This window comes from Babylonia areolata, chromosome 13, assembly GCF_041734735.1.
Source record: "Babylonia areolata isolate BAREFJ2019XMU chromosome 13, ASM4173473v1, whole genome shotgun sequence".
NCBI classification, from domain to species: domain Eukaryota; kingdom Metazoa; phylum Mollusca; class Gastropoda; order Neogastropoda; family Buccinidae; genus Babylonia; species Babylonia areolata.
In genome coordinates, this window is record NC_134888.1 from 14,032,473 (window position 1) to 14,043,731 (window position 11,259).

An 11,259-nucleotide genomic window follows, 5' to 3' on the forward strand; every position below is an offset into this window, starting at 1 on the left:
CATTACATCAGTGCCACTGAAGTCCAACAGCATCTATATACATTAGATCATAGTCATTGCCACCGATGCCCAATAGCATAATATAGATCAGATCAATGTCATCGATTTTCAATAGATTCTGTATACATTACATCAATGCTACCGACGTCCAACAGCATCTGTATACATTAGATCATAGTCAATGCCATCGATGTCCAATAGCATCTACACACATTAGATTAATGCCACCGATGTCTAACAACATCCGTATACAATAGATAATCTCAATGCCACCGATGTCCAATAGCATCTGTATACAATAGATCATAGTCAATGTCACTTTATGTTGTATCTGTAATCCACTTTTTTGTGGCAAGGCCATTATAACATTAGATTCAGACCATGCTGTTGTAATGAAAATTCTCTGTTGATCCGTTGATTCAGAATCCGAAGAACTTTGTTATGTCAGTTAGAAAATTGAAGGGAAATGGAATCACTGTGATATATACATATTATAAGCAGAAGAGTAAAATCTGGAATGCAGCACATCACAACAAAATCACATTCAACAGAGTTCTCGCAAAGCAAATCCGATATAAAACATCACCTTTTAACTTTTTAAACACACACACACACACACACACACACACACACACACACAGAGGAGACACACACACACACACACACACACACACACAGAGGAGACACACACACACACACACACACGCGCGCGCGCGCGCACACACACACACACACACACACACACACAGACAACACACACACACACACACACACACACACACACACACAGAGTTTGGATAACCTATCCGGTTTACTTGCGACATCAAAAGGGGTAAAATCATTTGTTCAGCAATTAAACTGACACATGAAAGACTGTGAAGAAATAAAAGTTAAATGCATCAGTCAGTTGAACTACGACGTCATATTTCGCTGTGGTCAAATCAGTGAGACAATTTTACCACTGAATTTTTTTTTTTTTTTTTTTAAGATGCCAGTTTCAACCGTTAATTTAAGTTGAAAACAAACTCCTGTTTCAGAATCCCCCCTCTCTGTCTTTCTCTAAAATCGCTGTTTTCTCTGTCCTTCTCTTAACTAACAATCATTTAAAGTGCTTTCCCTCCCCCGCCCCCCCCCCCCCCCCCACTCCTTCTCTTTCGTTGACTCAGTGTCTCTGTCACCCGCCCCCCTTCCCTCTTTTTGTGAATAGAATGACGACTGCACCCGACAGGCACACACACACACACACACACACACACACAGGGGTTAAGACCTGCCAACGAATGCAGAACAGAATGGCATTCACACTCAGAACACTCCCCTCTCAGGTCGCCACACTCCAACCACAACAACCTTTCACCTCACCCGACCTTCCCACCCCCTCCCCCTTCCTTCCTACTGAAAAACGTGCACGCGCGCATGTCGTCTCCACGATGTTTCATCAGACACACTTGCTGAACTGAGAGCTGAGATATTGGGAAATTACATCAACGGGGGAAGAAGAAAAAAAAAAGGTGAGGAAAGGCTTCAAGTTTCACCGGTACACAAACTCCGAACACGAGTCAGAATCCAGCGGGAAGCAAGGCGAGGAGTTCTGTATTATTATAGTGCGGGGAGCAGTGTGACACGTTTTGGACACACACGCTGACACAGCAGCCGCGCAGGACCTGTGAAAACAGACGCAGACGACATTCGACTGGGGACCATCTGTTGCTACGATTTTTGCGAGAGGTTTGTGAAATTAATACAGGTATAATCGATAGCGGTGCGTGGAAGCTTATAGATCACTTACTAAGCTCGCAAGGAAAATTACTGCGAACACGACCGTGACAGAGAAAAAAAAAATCGGCTGTTTGTTTTTTTTTAGCTGTAGAGATTGAGCGCCTTGGGCTGTCGGCAGGTTTCGTTCATTGAACACGATTGCGAATTAATGTGTTCGGCGTGAACGTGCAACAATTCTCCAGTTAAAAACCGAGTAGTTTTGATTTTGATTACGTGTTCTTACACTGACGTAAATGTTATTTGATGGTCTATGTTTGGGTTTTGGGAAGAAACATGTCGACTGTGCTTGACAGACAGGGCCGACACGTATAAGGCCTATTGCAGTTCAGTAGCCTCCATCTGTTCTCGCCTTTTCGGCAGCAGTGATTAACTTGGTTTGTCTGCTTACTGTGTCATAACATTTTATCTTTAATTACACTGTTTGCCGTATTTATTGGTACACAGGCAAACAACAGTATATATACTAAATCTCTCTCTTTAAATGTGTGTGTGTGTGTGTGTGTGTGTGTGTGATGGTATGTGTGTGTGTGTGTGTGTGTGTGTGTGTCCGTCTGTGTGTGTGTGAGTGACCGGTGCGTGTGTGTGTGTGCGTGTTGTGTCAGTTCATTATGTGTGTGTGTGTCGTGTGTGTGCGTGCGTGTGTGTGTGTGTCTGTGTGTGCGTGCGTGCGCGCGCGCGCGTATGTGTGTGTGTGTGTGTGTGCGTGCGTGTGTATACATAGGATCGTTCATGCATCTTTATCGGATGCCCACAAGTTCAGATGTATGTGCACCATCTGTGCAGCAAGATATATTGATCACAAACAGCAGGCGAGCTAAATCACAGTGAGAACGAGTGACTCAAATCGTGAGGAGAATGTTGTACCACCTTGGTCAGTAGAGCAGGATCGGTGTGTTGGGTACTGCTCATCGTCCACGTTCAGTCTGCAGCTTTGGTTATTGTTTTGAGATTTTAAAAAAATTGTTAAAAAAAGGCGTGAGGCAGGACATCAAACATGGACAGGTTTGGCGCCGTTCGTACGTCAATTCGTAGTGTGTTCACTATGGTGAGTTATCGTCGTCATTATTATCATCATCATCACCGTCATCATCATCATCATCACCGTCATCATCATCATGTCTGAACTTTGGCGTTTCGAACCGTATGAAATGGCTGACACCAGAGACAGCCTGTTTTAACTGGAGTTGTCCAAGTTTATATATATATATATATATATATATATATATATATATATATATATATATATATATATATGTGTGTGTGTGTGTGTGTGTGTGTGTGTGTGTGTGTTTGATTGAGTTTTTATGTTTGACTCAGTTCTGTTTTCTATGATTTGTTCTGTGACATTTTTTAGAAGCTGTGGCACCACAGAGTGTTGTCGGCTGCATGGACTCTAAGGCAAATTGAATCTGCAAAAAAGAAAAATCAGCAGAGAAAGCGTTTTTGAAAAAAGAAAGAAAAAAGCCTTCAGTGTTGTAATGGTATTCATCATTATCATCATCATCATCATCATTATTTTCATTATCATCATCATCATCATCATCACATTATCACCACGACGTTTCTTCATCAGTGTTATGATTTTATCAAACAGATTGCCATTTTGTTTTCTCAATTATTCAACGATTTCTTCTTCTTATCGTCATCTCGTCATTATCACCATGATAATTATCATTATTTTAAAATTCATTATGTTATTCCCATGAGTAGAGTGTAGCGGATCGAAAACCAGTGACCCCCGCGCTAAATTTTTTGTCGGCTCAGTATATAAACCATGGAGTTTCTTTCTTTCTTTTTCTTTTTTTTCCAAATAGTTTTATTCATTCAATTTTTGTTGACATTGCACAAATCTTAATATAACTAAACAGTACGAATACATTAACTTAATGCATAGCAAGAAAAGAAAGTGTAACAAGACAAAGACGTATACAGAAGAAGAACATAGGGCATACATGGTGCTTATTTTACTTACTTTTTTGTCACTGTTCTAAATATGCACTTCGTTACAAACAAAAAACAAAAAACACTTGGGGCACTTTCTTGGTATGCACAGGTAGGACGTTTCTTCATATGAGTGTCTACACTGCACTTTTTCATCATTCTAAATAGGCAGTGTAATACACTCGAAGTATGAATTTGTATCACCACAAGACAAAGGACATACAAATATCAACAATAGATAACAGAATAAAGTAACATTGGGGAAACAGAAAGTCAGTTTTCTTTAACTAATGCATTGTGAAACTAGTTTGACAAAGTTCATTATTCTATCAGGTTCATGTATGGCAGCCATTTTATAAGTTTGACAAAGTTCATTATTCTATCAGGTTCATGTATGGCAGCCATTTTATAACAAATTCATGCTTTTGCATGTTTAGTAGGTGTGCATGTTTAAATTAAGACTAAAAACCCCAAACAAACAAAAACAAACAAAAACCAAAAAAATGACAGTGTTGAACGAAAGATAAAGGTAGAAAAAAAAATCTGCGTGGACTGCTTTTTTGAAAGCGCATCGTATAACCGTTAGATCAAACGTTCATTCATTTATGGAGTGTGCTGTTCAGATTACAGGATGCACAGACAATATACAGAAAAACACGAAGCAGCAGTGGGAGAAAATTTACTTTGCCAACGGAAGCATTATTAGATAGAAAAAATGTTGTCACAAGTAGACTAGAGAGAAGGGGTAGGGGGAGGGGGGGACGGGGGAAGGGGGGGCTAGGATAACATAGCCCCTATGAAGGGGTAAACGAACCACATGTTACATCGATTTGTTTGAAATTATATCACACCAAGTAGCAGTTACAGTGCAACATGTTACGAGGTAGCGATTTCTCCAGGCTTGAATGTTTAATGGAGGAAGTGGGACCTAATCCACACATCATTTAAGTGGGACCTAATCCACACATCATTTAAGTGGGACCTAATCCACACATCACTTAATGAAGGAAGTGGGACCTAATCCACACATCACTTAAGTGGGACCTAATCCACACATCACTTAAGTGGGACCTAATCCACACATCATTTAATGGAGTAAGTGGGACCTAATCCACACATCACTTAATAGAGGAAGTGGGACCTAATCCACACATCACTTAATAGAGGAAGTGGGACCTAATCCACACATCACTTAATGAAGGAAGTGGGACCTAATCCACACATCACTTAATAGAGGAAGTGGGACCTAATCCACACATCACTTAATGGAGGAAGTGGGACCTAATCCACACATCACTTAATAGAGGAAGTGGGACCTAATCCACACATCACTTAATGGAGGAAGTGGGACCTAATCCACACATCACTTAATGGAGGAAGTGGGACCTAATCCACACATCACTTAATGCCTTTGGGACATCAAATAACTCGACTTAAGAGTGTATGGTTGTAAGGCATATTTGGTCAAAATATATTTTTTCTTTCATCTTTTAAGTTCGAAACAAAATGAAAATCGTCTTCTTTCTGTCTTGTTGTTGTCATAATGGGTTTATCAAATCATTGTAATCAGATTCTCTGTATGAGTCGCCACCAGACATGCCCATCCAGAATCTTATTACAATTTTCAAGTATTTATTTGTCCATATTATATATATATATATATATATATATATATATAGAGAGAGAGAGAGAGAGAGAGAGAGAGAGAGAGATGACTACCTGTGGAAACGTGTGATACATATGCGTTGTTAACTAGGGCATGACTGTGATCATCTGTTTGCAGTAAATCATACAAATCGGAAGTTGTGAAGCTTGCGAAATTTCTCTCTACATGCAGCATCTCTCTCTCTCTCATCCTCTCCCCCCAACCCCCCAAACCCACTCTGTCTGCCCGCCCCACCCCCTACCCCACTTTACTCCAGAGGTCCTCTTCAAGGATTGCCGTTCTCACCTCTGCGGTCCGTTGCTGTGGATGAACACGTAGATGAGTGACGAAAATAGGTGCGCCTATGACCTGGTGACCTATGAGGGGTGTCAAACTACAAGGTGTCAACGGGGCGTGTCCTTGTGTAAGGATGACGTCAGTCACGGAGTGCATGTAGGTCCCGTGCCTCCGTTTGTCAGCGTTTGCTTTCCTGCCCCTGCCTTTTAATTAACATACTGAACACGTTTATAGTTTTATATCAAACAGCCCTTAATTAAGTTAAGCTATTGTACCTGTTTATAGTTCACTAGCAGACCACCCTGGTCTGGCATTTTAAGATACTGAACACGTTCAAATTTTTATATATCAAATAGTCACAAAGTTGTATACATTTTTATAGTTTACTACCAGACCGCCCTGACATGGCATTTAAGATACTGAACACGTTTATAATTTTAAATATAAAATAGCCATTAAGTTGAGCTGTTGTTCTCTATAATTCATCACCAGACCACTCGATATGACATTTACGATGCTGAACACGTTTATAGTTTTGAATATCAAACAGCCCTAAAGTTAAACAATTATATATTCTTTTATAGTATACTACCAGACCACCCTGGTATGACATTTAAGATACTGAACACGTTTATAGTATTGTATATGAAACAGCCATAAAGTTAATGTATTAAATACGTTTACAGTTTTCATCATACTGCCCTAATATGGCAGTAGGAATACTGAAGACGTTTATAGTTTTATAACAGACATGAAATTAAGCTATTGTGCACATTCATAGTTTTCTGTCAGACCGCCCTGATAATTATGGCCCTACATGATTGACTGGGAGATAAACAACGCGAATGAATAAATGAATGGGTTAATGAATGAATGGATATTTCCCATAGTATGGCCGATGCGGTTGTCCTTGCTCATAAACATGAATGAATTGATAGAGTAATGAATGGATGAATCAAGAAATGTGCCCGTTTGACGTGGCCGATATAGGTTGTTTGCGGCTGACACAACGCGAACGAACGAATGGATAAGGGAATGAATGCACGAATGAATATTTGCCAAGTACCCTTAATATGGCACACCTGTTTACCGGGCAAGCAACAACACGAATGGTTGGGGACGGTAGAACGCAAAGATGGGTGAATGAATGCATACGAATGAACGAATGAATAAAAAACAACAACGAATTATTGAAGACACAAATGGGTAGATGCTCTGATAGGGCCCACACAGTTGGACGAGCCGGGAGCAATGTGAATCAATGAATGGAAGCTACCACGAGAAGAGGAGCTTCTTCCGGTCACTCCTGAAGCCACAGACAGAGAAAATCAACGACCACAGTCTGTCCTGAGAGCAGCACGTGATCCTGGTGAGGCTCCGAACCAGCCTCCACAGACCCAACGATCAAATAAATAAGAAGTGAGGTTGGCGCACTCATCATGTACCAACCTGCCCCTGCAGTGGAGAAACCCAGACAGCTGACACCGTTCTTCAGAGAGACCTGCACGACGGGCTCAGTAGCCGAGTGGTTAAAGCGTTGGACTTTCAGTCGGAGGGTTCCGTGTTCGAATACCGGTCACGGGTGTTTTTTTCTGATCTGACAGGTTAACAGATGTGCCGACCTGCTAGTACCTGAACCCCCTTCGTGTGTATACGCATACAGAAGATCAAATTATATGCAAGCGTTCGGTGGGTTATGGAAACAAGAACATACCCGTCACGCACCATCCCCCGCCCCTCCGAAAACGGAGTATGACTGCCAACATGGGGTTAGAAACGGTCAGACACGTAAAAGCCCACTCATGTATACGAGTGAAAGTGAGAGTCGCAGCCCACGAACGAAGAAGAAGAGAGGTGTCCGCTTTATCCAGAACGACAGGCGATACAGCCAGATGCAGCTCCATTGAGGACCATGTTCTATGGCAGTTGGGAGGACCTTGGAAGAACAGATGCAGACTGGCTGGCTGGTTGGCTGTCTGACTGACTGCCAGCGAACGCAAAGATGGTGAAGTGGAATGAAAGAGCTGGTGAGTGGCCTTCTGGCGACCTAACATCGACAGTTCCCTGTGAACTGCCCCACGCTGGAACGGCGACAAACGAACACAGGTGTGAGGAGGAACGCCACTGAAACGGCGCAGACCATGGGGACAGCAAGCAAAAAAAAAAAAAAAAAAAGACCCCCCTCTTCCCCCAAGGAAAAAGACTGAACGAATGAATGTGTGTGTAATAACTGCGGTAAGGATAATGCGATTGACTAGGCTACAAACAAGAAGAATGAATGAAAGAACGAATGAACGAACGAACGAACAAGTAAATAAGTGGCCGATTTCCCCACAGAAAGAAGCAGTGAACGACAAGAACGACAAGAAGATGAAGGTGGCCGTGCTGGGAGCCACGGGGCCCACTGGTCTACAGGTGGTCCATCAGGCGCTGGCCAACGGGTACGAGGTTCGAGCCTTGGTCCGCGACCCTGACAAGATGGCGGCCCAGGTGCAACATGAAAACCTGCAGGTAAGAAGAGAATGGGACATGTCTGTTATCTATCAATCAATCAGTTAGTCAGTCTATCAATCTGTCTGTATCTATCTGTCTGTCTGTCTGTCTGTCTGTGTTTCTACATATCTATCTATCTATATGTCTGTCTAACTACCTATCTATTTATAATGTAATATGTCTGTTTAGAGATGTTTTCCGATACAGGTCCCAGGGGTTCGTTCCTCTTCATCGGACTCTACGTTCAGGCTGCTCATATGCGCCTCTGCCGGTTGTCAGTACTCTTTTGCTCTGAAGTCTTCAAACATGATTTCTGGGTCTGACCAGAATTTGTCGAGCCTGTTCTTAAAAGTGTTTACAGTTTTTGCACAAACGACATGTGTCGGAAGGCTGTTCTAAATGTTGACAATTCTCAATGCCAGTGAGTTCTTCCTCAGGGATGTCTTTGCTTGCACCGGATCACTGAACACGGCCGCGGGACATGGGTGCTGAGACACGGCTACTGATGCTACCTTCCTCCGCTACCGTCTGCTGTAGTCGCCGCTGCTGATAGTGGACACCCTCCCCCCCCCCACATCCCCCCATAACCTCACCCCACTTCGCCGTCTCTCTCTCTCTCTCCCCTTTTGTCCACAAAGAAATCGACTCCTTTTCGGGATACCTACCAACCTACCTGTCTACCTGCCTACCTACCTACCAACCAACCAGCCTACCAAGGCCTCTCAAGGCCTGACTAAGCGCGTTGGGTTACGCTGCTGGTCAGGCATCTGCTTGGCAGATGTGGTGTAGCGTATATGGATTTGTCCGAACGCAGTGACGCCTCCTTGAGCTACTGAAACTGAAACTGATCTGTTTATCTGTCAGTTAATAAATCTATCTATCTGTCTGTCTGTCTGTCTACCTGTCTACTCCTGTTTCTCTCTTCCCCTCACTGTCCTTGAATTGCCAACAGAAACTCATTTGTTTTAGGGGGAAAGGGGTGGGGTTGATATATTTATTGTAATAGGGCAACCCGTTTATAGTAGCATTTGTTTAACCTGTTTCTAATGGTCGTGGGGTAGCATGTTTGTAGTTGTAGGACAATGTGTTTGTAGTTTGATAAGGAAGAACGTTCGTTTGTTGGTTTCTGGTCGTGGGGTAATCTGGCTACCAGTTTGTAGTTGTAGTGCAGTATCTCTGTGATAATAGGATAGCCTGTTTGTTTGTACAATGTGCTCCATGGACACGCATGCTACTGAGGCCTAAATACTGTTTGTTTGTTGTTGTGTTGTAGTAGCAACAGCAGCAGCGGCAGCAGTAGTAATAGTTTCACTCAGTATGTTTTCACATGTATGTGATATTTGAGGAAGCGGGAGAAAACGAGACAGCGATTAACAGAAAGAGCTGCAGCTACAACAACCACTACTAATGTTGTTGTTGCTGCTACTACTACTATTACTACTACTACTACTACTGCTACTACTACTACTACTGCCACTACCACCACCACCACCGCCACCACCACTACTACTACTTCTACTATCAACAACAACAATAACAGCAACAACAACAGCAACAAAAGCACACCACAATACTACCACCGCGACACAACCATCTCCACACCACTGTCACCTCCACCACAAAGAAAAGAGAAAGTGAACACCCTTTTCCACCCCTATTATTATTGTTGTTGTTGTTATTGTTGCTTATGGTGCAGATGACCGCACAGGGCCATATCAGGACTGTCCAACTACACAAAATGTCCAGCCGCGTTCAACACAAAACTGTCACTTGCACGAAAATAACATTAAGATAGACCTACAAAAAACACAGTTCATGAAACATCATTTTAACCATTTAGCTGCACAAAAAATAACATTAAGATAAACCCACAAAAAAAAACCCTACAAAACACAGTAAAAACCTACAAAACACAGTTCATGACACATCATCTTAATCATTTAGCTGCACAAAAAAAATAAAATCAAGATAAACCTTCAAAACACAGTGCATGACACATCATCTTAAACCATTTAACTCCTTTGGACAAATAAGATTGGGGCGTGCTTGATTAGATCGTGCCCCGCCCCCCCCCCCCCCCCCGCCCCCCCCCAAAAAAAAGCCCAAAAGAACCAATCAAACCACTCTCCTCGTTCCTAACCACCACCCCTCAGTTAACTTCCTCAACAGACCCACAAGGTGGACCTCAGCAGCCAAATCAGTCATCCTCCTTCCTAACCCCCCCCCTTCCCCTCACCACCCCTATTACCTTCCTCAACAGACCCACAATGTGGACCTTGTCAACCAAATCACTCTTCTCCTTCCTACCCCCCCTGCCCCTCACACACACCCATTACCTTTTATCAACAGACCCACAAGGTGGACCTCAGCAGCAAACCAATCTCCTACCTACCCCCCAACCCCCCCGCCCCTCACCACCGCCATTACCTTCCTCAACAAATCCAAAAGGTGGACCTTATCAACTAAACCAATCCTTCTCCTTCCTAACCCTCCCCCCCCCCCCCACACACACACTCCTATTACCTTCCTCAACAAATCCACAACGTGGACCTCGGCAATCAAACCACTCTCCTCCTTCCTAAACACCCCTCCACACACCCCCCTTAATTCCTTCCTCAACAGATCCACAAGGTGGACCTCAGCAGCCCCGACGACCTGGTGGAGCCCATGAGCGGAGTGGAGGCGGTGCTGTCCAGCTTGGGTGCCCGGGGCGGGATCTGGACGCCCTGCTCCCTGTACACCGACACCATGCCCCACATCGTCACGGCCATGAGGAAGGCCGGCGTCAAACGGCTCGTCTGCATCACCTCCTGGGGGGCCAAGGGTCAGTGGTGGTGGTGGTGCGTGTGGTGGTGGTGGTGAAGGTTGTGGTAGTGGTGGTGGTGATGGTGGTGGCTGTGGTTGTGGTGGTAGTAGTTGTGGTTGTGGTGGTGGTTGTTGTAGTGGTGGTGGTGGTGAAGGTTGTGGTAGTGGTAGTGGTGGTGGTGAAGGTTGTGGTAGTGGTGGTGGCGGTGGTTGTTGTTGTAGTGGTGGTGGTGGTGAAGGTTGTGGTAGTGGTAGTGGTGGTGGTGAAGGTTGTGGTAGTGGTGGTGGCGGTGGTTGTT

The 11,259-nt window shown here is 43.7% G+C and overlaps 1 protein-coding gene across 2 annotated transcripts in view; it reads left to right on the forward strand.

The window, feature by feature from the left end:
* Positions 1 to 1,466: 1,466 nt before the first annotated feature.
* The window catches only part of LOC143289077 (flavin reductase (NADPH)-like), a 21,869-nt gene continuing 12,076 nt past the window's right edge, over positions 1,467 to 11,259 (forward strand). Inside the window, exons 1-3 of one of the 2 annotated variants that reach the window (XM_076597913.1) lie at positions 1,467 to 1,728; positions 8,000 to 8,173; positions 10,778 to 10,979. In XM_076597913.1, coding sequence (XP_076454028.1) covers positions 8,033 to 8,173; positions 10,778 to 10,979 — 343 coding nt within the window. In that variant the 5' untranslated portion in view covers positions 1,467 to 1,728; positions 8,000 to 8,032. Of the gene's footprint in view, positions 1,729 to 2,629; positions 2,825 to 7,999; positions 8,174 to 10,777; positions 10,980 to 11,259 lie in introns of those variants that run through there. The other variant, XM_076597912.1, reaches the window with a different exon arrangement.